Here is a 19,712-nt window from a genome sequence, read left to right on the forward strand (position 1 = left end):
CAGTGCTAAGATAGACACCCTCTTGGACTTCATGGAACGCATGTGGAAGCAGGATTGAAAAGTAAATATTAAACATAGAAGCCAGTACACAACCCTGCTTCACTCCATTTTTGATGTTAGATGAGTCAGACTCTTTATTTTTATATATTACAGTTGCTTTCATGCCTTTGTGTAAGGATTTCACAAGGTTTAGCAATAGAGATGAACAACTAAGCTTCAGAACAATGTAAAGCCCTAATCGACCAACTATGTAAAAGGCTTTTTTTAAAGCTCTAAAAGCCAGGTAGAGTGGAATATGCTTCTTTCTGCACTTTTCCTGCAGTTGTCTTACCGAGACGACCATGTCTATGGTGGATCTTCCAAGTGGAAGCCATACTGGTTCCCAGGATATATTCTCTCGAATAAAGTTTGAAATCTAGGTAAAAGAATATTGCTTAAGTTTTTCCCCACAATGTTAAGAAGAGATATAACTCTGTGGTTACTACAATCTCTTCTGTCTCCTTTGTTTTTATAGAGTTGGATGAAACAAGCATCCTTAAAATCTTGCGGAACAGTTTCTTCCTTCCAACGGAGTAGTAATACCTCGTGCAATCTTTGCAACAATCTTTGTTTGCACATTTATAAATTTCAGCAGGTAAACAGATCTTGAAGCTTTGTTGTTGTGAATCTTTTTGATGCTTTGTTCAAATTCCTCTAATGTAGGTTTGGTGAAGTCATAACTTCAAAGCCACGCAATTAGCCTAGCACACATTGGTCAACTACAGACTCCTTTGAGTATATCATTCCATAGTGTTCAGTCCACCTCTCCAATAGCTTCCCCTTATCAGTTATGATATTGCCATCCAGATCTTTCAGCTGAGTGATCTTGTTCCTTATTGGCCCAGTGGCCTTTCTAATTCCCTCATACAATTGTCTACTGTCACCTGAATCAGCCACCTGTTGGATGCTGTCACAGAGACCCAGCCAAAATTCTTGAGCACACTTCCTAGAAGCTATTTGAATAACCTTACAAGCATCTTTTAGGTTGTTGAGCGAATCAGTAATAGGAGTAGACTTGTAATTGATCAGAGCAGATCTTTTCCTCTCAATGACTGGCAGCAGTATCTCCAAATGGTCTACAAACCAGTCAACTTTTCCTAGTACTCTTTCCAAAATTCTTAACTGCTGCATTGTACATAATTGTCTTCAGGACTTTCCATACATCTAAAGCACTTTCATTTGTTCTGGCTGTCTTTGCTACTTCTTCATTAAAAAGCAATTTCTTGACAGGATCATTGATTTGGCACAAGTCAACATGAGGTTGTACAGCAATTTTATTATGGTGGATCATTTTAGCTTGAAATTTCATTTTGCAGCAGACAGGAGAGTGGTCTGTGTCACAGTCTGTACTTTGGAAGGATCACGTATGCAAGATATCTTTTAAATATATATGTTTTGTCAGTACCAAATCAAGCTGATGCCAATGCTTGGACAGCAGCTGTCTCCATCATATTCTTCTTCTGATGTTACCAGCAAAGGTGATGTAGGTCACCAATAAGTTTTGACTGGCGTAGACCTTGAGAACTCTCTGAACATTGTCATTCATAAATCCAATGCAATGCCTACCCAGAATCCCAGGCCAGATCTCAGCATTGGATTAAACTCTTGCATTGAAATCTCCAAGTACTAGGATGGGTTCCTTCCAAGGGAACTGCCTGATCAATTCTTCCAGCTGTTAGTAAAAGCTGTCCTTCTCCTCATCGTAGCCTGCAGACTTGGAGCATAGACACTAACAAGGTTAATGAATCCCTTTGATAGACTAACTTGAAGTGTCATGATACATCTGCACACCGCAATCAGAGCTTCACACAATGACAGAAGTTCATTTCTGATAGCAGAACCTGCACCATACTCTCTCCTTACTCCTTCAGGTTTGCCTTCCCAGTAAATGGTATAGTCCTTCTCCCGTATGAAGCCTGTTTCTGCAAGCCTAATTTCTAAAAAAGCTGCAATTTCTGAAACATGCAAGCTTATTACTCAACACAGCTGTTTTCCTCAAATCTGAATTCAGATCAAAGTAGCATCCAGGAATCAAAGTCTGAATACCACAGCAAGCAGTTCTGTTTAGAAAAACAGTTGAGCCAGGATGTAAACAATGAGGCAAGGCTTGTTTGACTCATCTTTTGTAGGGCCTCCCCCACACAAGGCAAGCAGGCCATCCCTAAACAGGGCTGCTTGGAAATCTTGATAGCTGCCCCAGGGCCCTTATGCCTCTCTCAGATCCCAGCGACAATCTTGCCAAAACCTTCAGTGCATACACCTAAGCAAAATTATGGCAGAGCAGAGGCTGCCATAGACCTGTCCTCCCCGTTAGACCACTGAGCCGGAATCCAAAAGGCCTGAGAGCATTTGGATGTTCAGAAACATAGAGGTTGTAGTTTTTGCCAGAGCGCAACCTAGATAGAGCTGCTAACTGCCCATCCCTTCAGCATGAGCACCTTTTTCTGTCAGGGTGAGATCCCTTAGCCTTTCTTCAATCAAGAAGTATCCACACGGCAATGGAGGATGCAATTTAATGTCAAGCCCAGCACAGTAGCTGTAGTGCTAAATGAAATAGCCATTCTAGACTGAGGAGCAGCCCATAGGCAACTGCAGGGAGGCTGCCGTAAACTAAAGCAACCCACAAGACTGTTATATCAGGAGCTACACTGTTCCTCAGCACAAGCAAAACCTGGGCAGCATAAAGATAACTTAAAGTCACCTTTGCTTCCACTCCTCCTGAGCTGTGCCTTCTGTGGTACACCTCTCAGGAGGTGCAGCTCACAGTGTAGCCTGGAGGCTTTATTTTGTTTTCCAATCTTTTTCATGGGGGTTAATTCCATAAGACTGGAAGTTTTGGGCTTTTTTTTTTTTGGAGGATAGAGGAGGTTGTTTTAGTCCTCACATCTTTTGTCTTCCTTTTTCTACAGTCGGCATCATGATTATCCACTGTTATGTGGGCAATAATAGACGCTGGCAAGATAACAAAACCCTAGTGTTTCATTTCCATCCACTATGTTATGCTAATATGTGATCGCTTATGTGCAGTTTGTGTTTGAGGACTCATTGTTTATGTAGGGCACTCTGTGATTCTCTGCACTGATACTCCATTAAAAACATAGGACAAGGAAAAATAATTGATCATCATTTTTGAAAACTAAAGCTTCTCACTCAAGCATACATCAGAGTAGATTAAAAGGGTTGTTAAAAAGATGCTGCATAGCTACAAATAGCATTTGCTAATTGCCCAGCAATCATTTCAGTATAGATATAGTTACGACACAAGATATGAAGCTTGTTTCAGAGGTTTGCTGTAGATAGCACAAGCACGAGATTGCCTGTGGAATGTATTAACAATAACTGGTGAAGTTTCAGCATGGTGTGAGGAAGCAGCATTGAGAGAGTCTCATGCATGCTCCACGTGTAACTGAAAATTAACCTCACTAAGTAGAGATAGTTCAAGAGGTTTGGGAAACTGCAATTGCTTCTAAATATAGGAACATAACCATTCCAACCACAGAACGCAACAGTGGCCTATCTCATCCTGTTTCCAGCAATGGCTACCATCACTCAGCAACATCCTTCTTCACTCCCTTTTGGATCCACATGGCACTGCTCCCAGTGATAGGTTTTGGGGAACAATGAATGGGAACATGACATATCCCACCAACACAGTTACAATAAGCAGAAAAATCACTAGTTCTGTCCCCACCCACTTTTTGCAACCTACAAAGATGGTTTTGCCTTCCTCACATTATCTCATCCATATACACCACCTACAGCACACATAAAACATGCAGCCTTAACTCTGACCACAGATATTTACTGAAAAAAAATAAAAATAAACCACACCATACTTTATCACACTACATGCATAGTACTACTATACACACTATAAACAAAAATGTCCTCAAATGATAAACATTATTACAAACTGTTTCCACTTAAAACAATTCCTTCCATCCAATGCAACCCTTAAACAACCATCAACTTAAAGTCTGGACAGCACACACATTTATTATAATGCTATGCCAGTTTGTCATCTGAGCAATCAGAAAACATCTATTTCTAATAAATCTGCATGGCCAAGCCACAGGGTGCATGTTTTCCATGAAGGGAGAAGGGCATGCGTTTTGTGAGTAGATATGGGCAATGAAGTGTGATGAAGGTGAAATCATGGCTGTAAATTGTAATGGGTAGATGAAGACAATTAGTTTCTAGCCTTTTTATGGTTGTGTTGGTGATGTGTGTGTGTTTGAATAACCTTAACTAATCTTTAATAAAGTTATTTGTTTGGAGGAATTTATTTTAGTTTTTTGTTTTGTTTTCTTTTCCTTAAGAAATTTTCTGAAGTGGGAGGAGATGGAGGTACGGTGTTAAGCAGCATTTCAGAAACGACAGGAACTGAATGACAAATGCCTTCATGTCATTCTGAGCAGAAGTCTTTTTACTGACCACAGCAAACTCAGTCAAACTATTTGCCTAATAGTGACACTGATAATGGCTCAGTAGGAAAGAAAGTACAAGCAGTGCTCCAGCTCAAACACTATGCTTCTTTTGGCAAAGGAGAATCAAAGCCAATCAGCAACTATCTTTTCATGAACTGTGGCTTGTTTTTCCCCTGCTTTCAAAAAAACACTGATTTCTGCTGGCAGGCTAGATAGTAGAAAAAGAAATCAAACATCTGCATGCCATTTAGACATAGCTGTACATGTACCACCCTTAATCGATCTGCAGAACAAACCATTTGCTTGTTTCTTCTCTAACGATGTCTTGGTTAAAGACAAACTCCAGAGCATAAATAAGAGCTTTTCAAAGATACAAAGGCCCGTTAGGCAGCCAACTCCCATTGATCTTTGTGCTTTTGAAAATCTCCTCCTCTAGAAACACATTATTCCTCATTTTCCCTTCTTTCACATCCTGTTCTTTAAAATGACTATTTGCTTGTTATTATGTTGATGCTGAAGCTGATGTGACATGTTAGTTAATAGGGTTGGCTGAAAATTTCCCATTGAAAGTGTGTTTTGATGAAATATTGGGTTTTCAGCTAAACAACATTTTTCACAAATAGCATCTGCTTTGCACAGAAAATTTTGATTTTTTCAATCCATAAAATGAATGGTCAAAAACCAGTGTATTTTTATTCTGAAATGTTGCTGTATTGGCTCATGGGAATTATAGTTTATGTATCTTTTGCTCCCATTACTCCAGCACGCTCCCTAGCTGGACTTCATCTCCCATGATTCACTGTGGCCATACAACTGTCATGATGCATCACTTTGCTTTCCCTCACCAAGAGGGAAGATCATCATGCACCATGAAAGATGTAGTCTAACCAGAGAGCCTTGCCCATAGAAGAGAATGGGAGCATGAGGTACCTAAACTACAGTTTCCCGAGGCAGCATTTTGGGATTGAAACATTTTGGTTTTCAGTTGAAATATTTTGGTTTTTATCCAATAAAATGGGTTTCCAATTTTTGCCAAAACCTCAACATTTTCTGCAGAAAAAAAGGTGGGTTTTTTTACCCCCCAAACAGCTCTAAAAATCAGACAAATCTGAAATGGGACTTTTGATTAGTACATTAATCTAAGTTCTCTGAAGGCATTTGGAACCACATAGTGCCCAATTCTGTCACCCTTAGTCATGCTGAATAGTCTTTACTCTATGATTAGCCACCTGATTCCACCTCCTAGGTGAAATGATTACACTGAGGCCAAGTTCTGGATTTAAGTTGTGCAGTTTGGAAAGCCTTCTAATGACATCAATGGACTTTGTGAAAGCAAAGGAAAAATAATTTAATAAGTTTTGGCTGTATGCAATCATGGTATGGATGCTAGTATTAAACAAAGATTTGTTCATACAAAGGTGAAGCATTACAGAGTTTCAGTCATTAAAAGTAACAGGTATGAGAGCAGAATTAGGCTTCTTGTCATGTAAGCATAAAAAAAACTACAAAAGCAGATTGGCACATGCGTATCCTTTATCAGATGAATTTGCTGATCTGATTGGGTGCATTTTGAACACAGTTTAATCAATCATATAACATCCTGAGAATTCTAATCTAGTCATTTGTTTTGCGGTTCCATTGTGAGCTAAGAGTGAGAGAAAGGAAGCATCATCACTTGAGAGGTTCTCTCTTTGATAGTAATCCAACCAAAGCTAAGTGTTGCAAAGCTGAAATTTTTGGATATTTCATATTAGCCACAAAAGTCACATTGAAAAGTAAGGTGATCTATTGCTTATAAAAGCACTCAAAACAGCTAACAGCAAGTAATGTGTAAATGAGTATTTTAACAAACTCATACATTTAGAGTCTCATATGCTATTGAGCTATCAACCCTTGCCTCTACTTCGTTAGTGATGCCATCTTTGATTACTCATTTGTCAAATTTTCCAACAAGCATGTCTGTTCTTTCTCCCATGCTTCAGTCGTGCATGGGAGAAGCTCCCTGTAAAGCTTTCAGCACCTCTATATTAACTGCTTTCAAAACTTTCCTTAAACTCACCCATGCCATGGTGCTTTCAAAACACCTGATGATATTTAGGGAGCTGATGTCCGATGATGTTTATTACATTAATCAGAATCATCTCTCTGTTACCTGTGCACTCTCTGTCCACCTCCCATCTGTTTGTTGGATCTACCTGTTGACTCATCTTATATTTAGGTTATAGGCTCTTAGGAGCTTTGAGCATCTTTTTTTAATATGTAGGGATGATGCATAGTGCAATAGGGAAATGATGGTGCTGGGGACAAGCCCAGAAGAATTTAGGGAAGCCAATTTGTTATTACAGAGAGAACTTTAGAATACAGGATTACCCCTAAAAACTTCTGGTATGGTAGTTTGCTCTATTGGAATTTCCAAGGAGACAATCCTCCCTTGAAAGGACATGGATACAGCCCTCCAATCAAGGTAGAACACATGTTGTGATGCTTTGAAAACAGATACCATGTTTATTTAGAAGTGAATGGTTACATTAAATAGAAAGATAGAAATCAGGCATGACTTGTAACCATATAACAATATATATTCATCAGAATACAAATATTAAAAATATATATGGTATAGAAAATAGTACTTAGACTACTAGAACATATATGGTAAAATAATGTTAAGAATATAGATGTAGTATTGTTATTCAGAACACTATATAACTTAATATACTTAACATTCTATCATAAATATCTATACTTAAACATCTATCATCCAACAAACGTGGATCAGGCGTTTGCTAGATGGGTAGAGAGGGAGAATCTCACTCAGATCACAAGCATCCAACTTTATTGACCTGCAGACTCAGGTAACCTTTACTTACACGACCTTTCAAACACCCCTCTGTTCGTCAGGGAAGGTCCTTCTGCTCTGTCCAAGGATTGCTATGAGAGTTACCTCAGTCTCAGACACAGAGCAGGGACTCAGTTAGCCCATTTTCCTGTAAGTTCAGATGTACCTGTGTGGCTTCCTAACAAAAGGATTACCTTGGCTTAAAGATAGAGTGGGGACTCAGCCCAGTTGTCTAAAGCCTAAGATGCACCTTTGTTTCAATGATGCTCACTACTGTTCAGATGTTTTCAGGATGTCGTGGTTCTTTTCAGCTCTTCTCTTCGAAGTGATTTCAGTTCTTCTTCTTTAGATGGTCAGCTCACCCTACGTTCAGCTCTTCCTCTCCTCAAGTGATCTAAGTTCTCTACAAAGCTTAGCCTGCTGACTGAGCTTTAAATACAGTTTGATCAGCCAAGCTCAGCCAATCAGCTTGAAGGCCACCTAATATGGTAATTAGGCCATGACTGCCATGTTAATTAGGTTCTGATGTAAAAATACTGTAAGCCAATCAATTACTTAACATGCTAACTAGCCTCACCTTTTATGATAATTAGCCTCACATTCTATGCTAATTGCCTCACATTCTATGCTAATTGCCTCACATTCTATGCTAATGAGAAGGATGGGTCAGCGAGTTGTGTGCCAGGGAAAGGGAGGGTTATGTTAGGCCTGAGAACATTAAAATGGATAGGGGAGAAGCTAGTAGTAAGGAGGAAGAACCCCCCTTACAATTGCTATGTCTCAATTGTCATCCACTAAATCCCTCCCATCACCAATCCCCATCCAAGAATCCCACTCCCAAAAACAATCACCACTCCAAATGCCTCAAAATGCCCTGACACTGACACCACTCTTCTCACTCACCCAAACACCCAATCCATCAATCTCGGAACCCTTCCAAACCCCCTTTGAGGCTTCTCTGCAAGCTTCCATTTCAGCGCTCCCCCTTGGCCATTTAGAGAACTAAAGCAAAAATCTCTGGCTACAAGCCATTCTGCATTATGGAGGAATTGGGATTTGTTCAGCTGATTAAGTTATTGTACCCTATATATCAGTTCCCCTACAGCAAATATTTTGTCCAAAAATGTGATCCCTGCTGCGTAGTGACAAGCCCACATTCAGTAATAATTCTGAAACCTGCAAGTTGTTCTTTATTCAAGGTAGATATGTTGACAACAGAGCAACAAAACCCAGCCTGTCTTTGAGACAGAGATTTAAAAAAAAAAAGCCAAACATTTTCTACTAGCACCCAGCCCTGACCATGTCAGATGCCTGTCTGAACACACTCCGTAAATAGTTTGCCAGAGACAGTATCCACATCACCAGTACAGCAGCAATAACATGGTAAAAACTTTTAATGACTATAGTCTATGCTTTCTGGAGCATTTTGTGTATCCCTCCAAGTTCAAAAAATACAAGCAGCCATCTATAGCCAGTATAATTATAATCACCCAGAAGTTGGTCAACCACTTTAAATCAATCTTCATCTGCTGCCACCAAATGCATATTAACAGAACTGGGCCTCATTGTGAATCAGCTCACTCAGGATAGACAGGTGGAATTCAAGATATTATATACTTCAGCACCTGCTGGACAATAATAGTTCTGATATTATTCTACTCTGAGGACAAAAGATGAGCTCTGGATATTCTAATATGACTTTTGTGCTGCCAACTGTCAGATCCCTGATGTCTCTCTCAATTCAGAAGTTCTAGATCAAAAGGGTTTGAGTCATGACAATACTGAAATTTATGTCTGAACAATTCAGTCTCACTGAGTCAGAGAAAAGCTATGCATTGGCTTGAGCTTTGGGTAACTAGTGCTAGCTATATCTATTCTACCTATTCATGAGCCTTTTTCACAGCTGCATCCCATTGGTGGCTCAGTCATCCTGTGATCAATCAATACACCCAGGACTTTCTCCTCCTCTGTCACTGATAGCAAAAATTCTTGTGGTTAGTCCCTAAATACATAACCTTGCACTTTGTACTATTAAGTTTCATCCCATTTCTATTACTCCAGTTTATAAGGTCATCCATATCTTGTGTGATATTCCGGTCCTCTGCTCTATTAGCAATACCTTTCAACTTTGTGCCATCTGCAAAGTTTTAGCACATTGCCACTTTTTGTACCAAGGTCATTAATAAAAATGTTAAATAAGATTGGTCCCAAGACTGATCCTGAGGAACCCCACTAGTTCCCTCCTTCCAGCCTGGAAGTTCACCTGTCAGTAGGACCCATTGTAGTCTCCCCTTTAACCAGTTCCTTATCCACCTTTCAATTCTCATATGAATCCCTATCTTCTCCTGTTTAACGGATACAGTTCCACATGGGAAATTATCAAATGTCTTACTGAAATCCAGGTAGATTACATTTACTGTGTTTCCTTTATCTAAAAAAGATCAGTTACCTTATCAAAGAAGGTGATCAGGTTGGTCTGGCACAATCTACCTTTTGTAAAACCATGTTGTATTTTACCTAATTAGTGTTCACCTTTTGCGTTCTTAACTACTTTGTCTTTATCTGGGCCTCCTGCTCTAGTCCCATTAAGCTGTTGGAGTTTGACTTCCATCTCAGATGTCGTAATTTCTACCTCCATACTGTTCCAATTAGTCATCCTACTACTACCCCGAAAATCTTCATTTGCCTCATTAAAAACTGAGGCAAAGTATTTGTGTAGGTGTTGGGCCATGCCTAGATTAGCTTTAATCTCCACCCCATCCTCAGTGGTCCACACCATCTTTCCTCATTTTCTTTTTATTTATATGGCTATCAAATCTTCTACTATTGGTTATAATTCCATTGGCAAGGTCTAACTCTTTTGGCAGCTCTCACTTGATCCCTATACCTTGAGGCCCCAGGGCTAGCCAGGTCCAGGCTCCAGCCCCTTAGTCCTTGCAATAGGCCCCATCCTTGCAGGCCTGATTATTTTGTTAAAAACGGGGAAAAGTAAAAGTTCAAACCGAGAACAAGCTTCTCTTATGGTCAACAAGAAGGTCAGCAGCATGGACCTTACTTTAGGTGCCTGGGGAGCAGCTTTACCAGAGTGCTTAATAGCCAGGTATCAAATCAGTCTCTCCCTATCAGATCATGAAATACAATAATGTTACATATAAAACTTGTTAGCATCAAGGTTGTGGATTTTTGTTGGTTGTTGTGGTTTGTTTTCAAGAAGTAGTGAAATAACTATATCAAGATCAGAAGATGAGGCATAGGAAGTGAGTTTGAGAAGGAAGGAAAATGAGCTTCTATGGCATATAAAATCTGGGAGAGTGTTCTATCCAAAGAAGACAGTGCGAGAAAAAGCACGGAATTGCTAATGGGATAAGGAGAATGGGGAACGTCAAGGCCGCCAAGTTGGCAGAGCAAAGGTCACAAGCAAAAGGAGATGTGAGCAGAAGCATAGTTGTGCAGAACCTTCAAGGCAAGGATGCGAAAGGTTAAAGCCAGTGCAGACATTCAAGTAGGCAGATGGAAAAGGTGAATCTGCTAAGTGAGATGACTTTATCCGCAGCATTTTGAACAGACTTGAAGATGGAGATGTAGGGTAAAATCTTGACCCCACTGAAGTTAATGGCAAGACTCCTATTGACTTCAGTAGCCCCGGATGTCATGGTGGATCAGAGAGGCCAGAGAAGGGGAGGTTGCAAAACATGGAGCAGGGCATGTGCTACGATTTAAGGTTGGGTTGGGCTAGAGACATCAGCAATAGAGAATTATCTTGAGAAGTCAGACACAGATTATGAGTGAAGCTAATGATTGATCTGGTAGCTATAAAACTCCTTGATTGTCTTCTCTAATTTTAAAATAGAATTTTTGCATCTTAGTCTTACTTAAATGTGGACACTTTTGTGTTACGCCACAGAAATAAAGGATTGCGCTCTCTGAAATTTACTACACAATCTACAGCCAAAACTAATAGCTTTATAATAAAGCTCTATTAAGGAAATAAACGAATGAATGATACACTTTACCAGTATTTAATTTGTCCAGAAATGGAGAATAAAAGAAATTTTTAACTCCGTTTCACTCAAATTAATTTCTATAAGTCAAATAATGCCATTTCAGTACAAAGATAATACAGGATGATATATGAATGTGATAAGCAGCATGGGATTTGCTATATGTATGTGACATATTGGTGGGTAAAAGTGAATTAGAAAAAATAACTGAACTTATTGGAAATCAACAAGTTCTGGAATAATTGCACACCTTTTAAATATAATAAATGCATCCGTCTGAAATCCAGAATTATTAAAATTCATTCCAATAAGCACAGCAATCTATGGTGAAATATATTTATTGACAGCAGAAATTATATCAAATTGCCTTCAAATGCTGATATTTAGTAGAAACAAAGAATTACAAAGGAGAATAACTCAAGGTCAGGAACTGTGACAAATTCTGGCTTAAAAGGGTAAAAAAAAACATTTTGCATCATCACTGGTTTTGGTTTTTGAGACAATAGTGATATTCTATTTCCACAGTGGAATAATACATTCCCTGCTCATTTTTAATAAAGTCACTGTGAACTGCTGGGTTCTTAACACTTTGGAAAAAAAAAAATCAAGCCACTTATTCAGGTTCCTAAAGTAACCTGATTAGAAGCCCCCAGTTTTGAAAACCTTGGTCACTAGGTTTTCAAGTTAGAACATTTTGGAAGGGGATAAGGCATATATACTTGTCAGTAACTAATTGTTGACCTTTGGCCAACCCTCATCTTTCCCTTTTAGGTTATATTTAAGAAATAAAATTAAACTTAAAACTGAACCATGGGATGGTAGTTTTGATGGCATGGGAGAGTAAAACTTCCCTCTGTACAGGGCAATATCTCCAAATAGCAACTGAGATGGCAAAGGCTGGAAAATGACCTGTTGCTCATTATGACCAATGGCAGAATGGTTAGTGTGTTTCATTCAGATCTTTACTTTAAGAAGCAGCACAACTCTAGAGCAGCTTACTGAATTCTAACAGCAGAGAACCTTCTGAACATTCAATTGCTCTTGCTCCAACAGATGTTCTTGTGGTGATGGGGAAATGTATATATTCTGAAAATAAAATTAAAACTATTGTAACTCCATTAGAAGACAAATCTAGTTGAATTAGTCAAATATTTTATTTAGAGTGTGCGTTAAACGCTGACAAAAAATAGCCTACTTTCATTAACTTTTTTTTTTGGGTTACAACTAGGAAAGTTTACATGCATTGAAGTCCGATTCCACCTTGAAAGGCAAATGGGTTACTATCTCATTCAAATGTACATACCAAGTCTCCTGATTGTCATTCTCTCCTGGGTGTCGTTTTGGATCAATATGGATGCAGCACCAGCCCGAGTGGCTTTAGGTATAACAACTGTACTGACCATGACAACACAAAGTTCAGGTTCACGAGCATCACTTCCAAAGGTAGGCAAAACCCTGCTTTGCTTGTATTATACCAATATCACTGTGCTAGTACAGATGATTCTATATGTCTATGATGATTCTATACGGCTATTCTATGATGATTACATATAGCTGTTGGAGGCCTTCAATAGTCTTTACAATATGTGCTCTTATTAACAGATAATGTTCATTAAGGATGAACAGGAGGGAGATAAACCACTTTGTTCTATTTAATAAATATTCAAAAAAAACCAAAAAAAAAAACAGAACACATTCTACTTCTTTACTAATACATCTGTTGGGCCAAATTCTCAGCTGGCTTAACTCCATTACCTTCAATGGTACAGAATTTGAACCCTGAAGCAAGTGTTCTTCACTGATCCATTAATGTTGCCCAGACTTTTTGTGCTGATCTGCAAGGAGTTTGTCCCTTTCTTGGTCTCAGTATAAGCCAACATAGTTAGCAAATATTGAGAGGATGCAGCTTTATAGTCTGCCATGAGTAAAAGACAGCATGTAACTGTACTCTCCCACAAGCAGACCAGAGAAAAAAAATTGAGATTCACAGAGTAACGTCTCTCCAGCTCCCCACCTCTGGTTCCGGGGGCACAGGGAGTTATTTTTTTCTTTTCATATAAGAGCTCACTATGTGTATCTAGCCAGTTATTCTCGAGGATCCATGGCTCATCCCAGTCCTCCCCAGCACCATCCTCTTACAGTGAGGAGTATTGGACAAGTGTCACCACCTCAGCCACCATCTGACTGCCTGGCTGAATAAGGGTGACAGTCTAGCCCAAAAGTGTTTTACAAAATTGTCTTTGTAATCAGCATGGATGAAATCACCACAAAACAAAAAATTATGTTTTCCATTTTTAAATCACTTATGTAGCATTGCTGAAAAATTTATAGTAGTAATTTGCTGGTACCACTCATTTGTGTGTAAATACTATATCATTCTGATTGTTGGAGCCAGTCCTTGTTTTCTCTGATCAAAATAAATGCGCCTTTGGTTGTCTTTGGAGGGAGCTTAGTGTCCTACAGTGTATGATGCTGTATTAATTTTGATGGAATATATAGGCTCAAAGAGCAAAGGTGTGAACACAACCCTGTACTGTCCAATATTAAGTAGTTTTCAGCAAAGGTTCAGGGTTTGACATACAGAGACCTCAGTCTTTTAAGTACCATGGCAAACACTATTAAAATCCTTTAACCTTTTCTTAAGCATACAGAAGAAAGAAAAACAGTGAAAGTATTTAAAATGTAAATTATAAGGCATATATAATTTCCCTTTCACTGCACAGAATCTTTAAAAGGAAAATAAACCCTACCTGACAGTCTTTTAGACTGTTTTGAGCTCAAAAGCTTGTCTTTCATCAACAGAAATGCATCCAATAAAAGATTATTTCACCTGCCTTGTTTCTTGTACCCTGGGACCAACATGACTACAACAAAACTGCAAACAAACAGTCTTTTGGATGATATTAAATGTGATAACTGCTTTTCATGACAAAAAAAAAAAAAAAAAAGGAAATAGTTAATGGAGACGGGCTGGAACTGTTAAAATCTAATCCAGTCTCCTAGAAGACAAAACAAGATCACCACAAGAGTGGAGAGAAACACAAACAGCAATGATAGAAAATACAGCTTCTGCCTTTGGTGTTGACTCTCACTTGCAACTTCTCTGCTGGAGAAACACAGACATGGCACACAGTCTTATTAGCCACCCTGATATCTGGCAAACTTGTACCAGAATCAGGCTGTTAAGGGCATTGCTTTTAATGGTTTCTTTGGTCAGTGGCTCAGAGTAATGTTGCAAATTATATAGTCTCAGTGGGCTATACCAGACTCTAAGAGAAAAAAAATAAGGCAGGGAAGGAAAAAAACAAATGGGGAGGGAGTGTAACAAAGTTTCACACTCCCAATGGTGTTCGGGATTTAGCCAGTGCAGATGGCCATGTCATCTGGATCCCTTTCTCTGGTCCAATCTGGTTAGGCCATCTCTCAGGATTAGAACAGTAAAGACCCAATGCTTTTATAGTGGATCCCAGGAAATAGTAGGGGGATAGCAGTCATCATGGTGAAACTCACTCCTTCATATTCCTCCATCCTTCACTCAGCCAGCAGCCACCTTCAATTTTCCCCACAAAATCTTCTCTTTTAAGGATCCCAAAAGGACGTGATGGGCAGAATAGCCTATCCTCTCGTTATTTTGTCTACCAGTAGGCCTAATTTCCAATATATCAATGTTAGTTGGTTTATTTCTAGTCTCACACTTCTCTTGTTTACGTGATCTTTACATTGTCCTTGGGTTATATTAGTAGGCCTTTTTGTTTGGACTAGTTCAATCTCTCTCATGTTTGCACTTTGCACCATCAATATTTATTGTTATAAGTTATTGTAATATGTTATAAACTCTTACTCCTTTCCCAGAAGCTCACAAATGGGGTAAGCCAACTAGGCCACAATTATTACAACCACCTTACAATAGATGCTAAAGAGGTAGAAAAGTAAAGGCTGCAACAAGTTGGGGGAAAATTACACTACATACACATAAAAACAAAAGAACAAAAAAATTATAGCTGAGAAAATTGCATACATTTTCATCACATGTTTGGGGGCCTGATTCTGCTTCTAGTAGGATCAAATGTCAAAACTCTAACTGGCTTTAATCAGAGCAGAAGCATGCCCTAAAGTACAGGGCCAGATTGTGATCTGAGACTGAGCTCCAACTGCCTCAACCCGAGCAAGAGTTGTAGCAGCTAAGGGGCTCTGTAGATCCTCTGTCAGGAGAGCTCTGCTTTATTACAGCCCCTTCCTTCTCCAACACAGCCCTTAACTCCATTGGCTTTTTGCCAGTGAGGCGTTCCCCTGTGCCAGAGAAATTTCTTGCTGGTCAATTTTAGCCACATGCCAGCCCCTTCATGCTGCTTGAGCAGATCGCAATAGAGAATGGATCATACACTTCCAGAAATTAACAATAAAATGTCATGATCTTTTTTCTGCTTTTCCCTTTACATTATCAGAGTTTTGATTACAGACCAGGTAGAGCAAATCAGAAAGAAATGTTGATGAAGTACTAAACATTTGTGCAAAGATTTGCTCACGAACAGGCAAGAAATTCATTTTTCAAAAAATTAAATTGTGAGGAATAAAGATTGAATCTTTTGTCCTCTGTTATAAGCTGATTTCATGCTAGTACTTGTTTGGTAAAAATAGCACTGTGGTCTGGGGATGCTAATTTATTTCCCCCCTGGCATTATGAGATACTGAAATTCACATCTGTGTTTCTAATATTTTCAAGTGTCTTTCTCCATAGGTGTCATATGTCAAAGCTATTGACATTTGGATGGCAGTGTGCCTGCTCTTTGTATTTTCTGCACTTTTGGAGTATGCAGCTGTAAATTTTGTGTCAAGGCAGCATAAAGAGCTTCTGAGATTCCGCCGGAAGAGGAAGAAGAACAAGGTAAAAAAAACGCAAAACTAGCAATACTAACAACTTTGAGACAGATTTATACAAAGAAGGGGGGCTTTGGTTGTTAAGGATGGCACTGCTTAAAGTTGCTGTACAAATAAAATGGTAACATAGGGTAAAATTCACCCTGGGCAGCGGGTCAGTACAAGGACTACACAATCACACAAATCCTACTTAAATCCTCAAAAGAGGGATTAAGGGGGATTTAAATTGTGGGTGGGCCATGTATGGCTCCTGCTCTTCAGGGATGAATTTCATCCTGTGAAAGCACTGTCAAAGTACTCCATGATTGTAAGTGTTGCTGGTACACTCACATAATTGCTTGGAGATTTATTAAACATAGTCCTTAATTTGGCTCTAGGGCTCAACAGAAGGCCTTAACAAGGTGTCTGATCTAAATGTAGTTTTTGATAAAAGCTCACTTTTGAGTTTTGCTACTGGGGGAAGTACATTTTCTGCTAAATGTCATTAAGTTTCTTTTTCTTGTATTCTATATATTCTGGTAACTGAGCACCAGATTGTACCTCCTCTGTTCAGGTGGCAGTCACATCCTCAGCTGGTATAAATTGTCATATAGCTCTTAATTGACTTTAACAGAGCAATGATCTTCTGAGACTCTGTGCCCTCAGCTGAATTTATTGGGACTACTTGTGAAATATGTTACTACTGATCATGAATAAAGGTGGCACAATCTAGGCCCAAAGGGCAAATCCTGTAAATCCTTGAAGTCAGTGGAAATTCTACCTGAGTAAATACTGAGTAAAGACTTCCGGGATTTGAGCCACAGTACTCAAATGTGAGTTAGACTGCCACTACTCATTGCTGATTTCTTTATAGGGAAAAAATGTTTGAGAATACAATTTTTTCCACCCCAGCCATTCATTGATGTCAATAAGAGAGTATTTCATTGGCTTTAACAGGAGTTGGATGAGGCCATTATGTAGAATATTGCTATGTATCAGATTTCAAACTGTATTAAAGAAGAACATGTCAGTTAGCTTGAGTCTTTCATTCCCAAAGACCTGGGCTCAAATTATTATTCAGGTCACAAGTTACAAATGAGGTATCAGCTTATTCCCCTCATATTCCCAATATATTATAAATCTATTACACAATACAGCATGCCTGGAGATAGCCCTACCTGGGTAAGATTTTGTAGGGCAGGATTAGCATTTATATAAGAGCTTGCAATGGTTTGTCCCAAGCCAATGCATTTTGTCCAGCATTTTCAGAAATCTCAGACATGAAGCCCACTTCTTATACCTTATGTAACTATTGGCCAGGGCAGCTTTAACATGGTTTCATGGGCTCAACCATATCTACAGAGATCATGAAACCAAGGGAGCCAAACCTGATTGGCACTACAACCCCATGTACCAGATCACAATGCCTGAAGGGAGAACAGGGTCCAGCCCCACATAACTGAAGCTATCACTGTGGGGTTGATGCAGGCTCATTCTCCAACTTCCTCTCTTCCTCAAGGCTTCCCCTCTGCACTAAGACACGATGCAGGTTGTGAGTGGAAAATGCTGTTATGGGCAACTGAGGCCCCACTTGACTACAACTCAAAATTACGTCCAAGAAAATGCCTTCATAGAATCTGAAGGCTACTTCCGCCCCTGATATTGGACTTTCTCCTGTGCCCACTGAAGCTCAGGGGACCCACCAAGAGCCTTCAGGACCAGGCCCTGAACAAAGATGAGGAAAAAGAAATACTTCGTGCTGACACACTAACAGAAAGTGCACTTCCCCCAGCCCTATATGAGGAAAGGCATTTTTGTGGCAGGTTATTTTTGAAATATGACAGCTCTCTGAAAGCAGCCTGAAGGTTTGAAATGTTAAGAGTGGGCCTGGAAAAGATGGATTATTGGGAAGTGTGCAGGTGAAGCAAAACTGAGGCATCACATATGTTGTATTAATGCCTATCTTGCATGATACATTGTGACTATTTTTTGGTCCATTTCTCTTGCTTCCCATAGGTAAACTGCTTCATTGCAGAAGCTTCTACTTTGGCTCTCAGACATGCTAATTTCACTTAATTGAATTCAATAAGTGTCTTTTCAGAGTGAAAACCAGATTGAGTATTCTAAACACAAGGGCACAGTCTGGCGGAGTAAAATATTTCCTTCCTCCTCTAGAAGGAAAGTAACTACATTTACAACCTTTGTTTTTAAAAAAAGACTTCAGCTTCCCCAAGTACACACCTTCAGCAGTTAACAATCCAAATCAAAGACCTCAAGGATGGATCTATTAGGTGCTGAGGATTCTGGTCTGATCCAGAAGACCACTTAAGCATGTGCTGAACATTAAGTACAAGCATAGTCTCATGGACATCAATGCTTTGCTGGATCAGGCCACAGGGCTCAGCACTTTGCAGGTAAAAGCAGTGCTGAATTTATAATGAAAAAGGTGCCGGGGCTCAAGCAATTTTTTTTTTTTTAAACTGTCATAAGAACAGCCATACTGAATCAGACCAATGGTCCATCTAGTGTAGTATCCTGTGTTCCTGCAGTAGCCACTGCCAGGTGCTTCACAAGGAATGAACAGAACCGGTAATCAGCAAGTGATCCATCCCCTGTGGCCCATTCCCAGCTCCTGGTAAACAGAAGCTAGGGACGCTTCAGAGCATGGTTTTGCATCCCTGCCCATCCTGGCTATTAGCCATTGATGGACCCATCCTCCATGAATTTATCTAGTTCTTTTGTGAACCCATTATAGTCTAGGCCTTCACAACATCCTCTGGCAAAGAGTTTCACAGGTTGACTGTGCATTGTGTGAATGCTTCCTTTTGTTTGCTTTAGACCTGTTGCCTAATTTGATGACCCCTAGTTCTCATGTAATGAGGAGTAAATAAAACTTCCTTATTTACTTTCTCCACACCAGTCATGATTTTATAGACCTCTATCATATCTTGCCTTTCTTCTTTTTTCCCCAAGCTGGAAAGTCCCAGTCTTATTAATCTCTCCTCACATGGAAGCTGTTCCATACCCCTAATAATTTTTGTTACCCTTTCCAATATATCTTTTTTGAGATGGGGCAACCAGATCTGCATGGAGTTCTCAAGACGTGGATGCACCATGGATTTATAAAGAAGCAATGTGATATTTTCGGTCTTATCTATCCCTTTCCTAATGATTCCCAACAATTTTTGGCTGTTGCTGCACATTGAATGGATGTTTTCAGAGAACTATCCACTATGACTCCAAGATCTCGTTCTTGAATAGTTACAGCTAATTTAGACTCCAGGATTTTATACTTATAGCTGGGATTATGTTTTCCAATGTGCATTACTTTGCATTTAGCAACAATGAATTTTCATCTGCTATTTGGTTGCCCGTGTCACCCAGTTTTATGAGATCCCTTTGTAACTCTTCTCAGTCTGCTTTGGACTTATCTTGAGCAGTTTTGTATCATCTGCAAATTTTGCTACCTCACTGTTTATCTTTTTTACAGATCATTTATGAATATGTTGAATAGCAGTGGTCCCAGGATAGACCCTTAAGGGGCACTACTAT

General features: G+C 39.4%; 1 protein-coding gene across 1 annotated transcript in view; it reads left to right on the forward strand.

Moving 5' to 3' along the window:
• GLRA3 (glycine receptor alpha 3) overlaps positions 1 to 19,712 on the forward strand; it is a 126,312-nt gene that overhangs the window by 99,186 nt on the left and 7,414 nt on the right. The window contains exons 7-8 of the mRNA XM_067551973.1: positions 12,532 to 12,746; positions 16,042 to 16,188. Coding sequence (XP_067408074.1) covers positions 12,532 to 12,746; positions 16,042 to 16,188 — 362 coding nt within the window. The remainder of the gene's footprint in view (positions 1 to 12,531; positions 12,747 to 16,041; positions 16,189 to 19,712) is intronic.

This window comes from Emydura macquarii, unplaced genomic scaffold, assembly GCF_026122565.2.
Source record: "Emydura macquarii macquarii isolate MOO-44397 ecotype Brisbane River unplaced genomic scaffold, CSIRO-AGI_Emac_v2 contig_1363, whole genome shotgun sequence".
NCBI classification, from domain to species: Eukaryota; Metazoa; Chordata; order Testudines; family Chelidae; genus Emydura; species Emydura macquarii.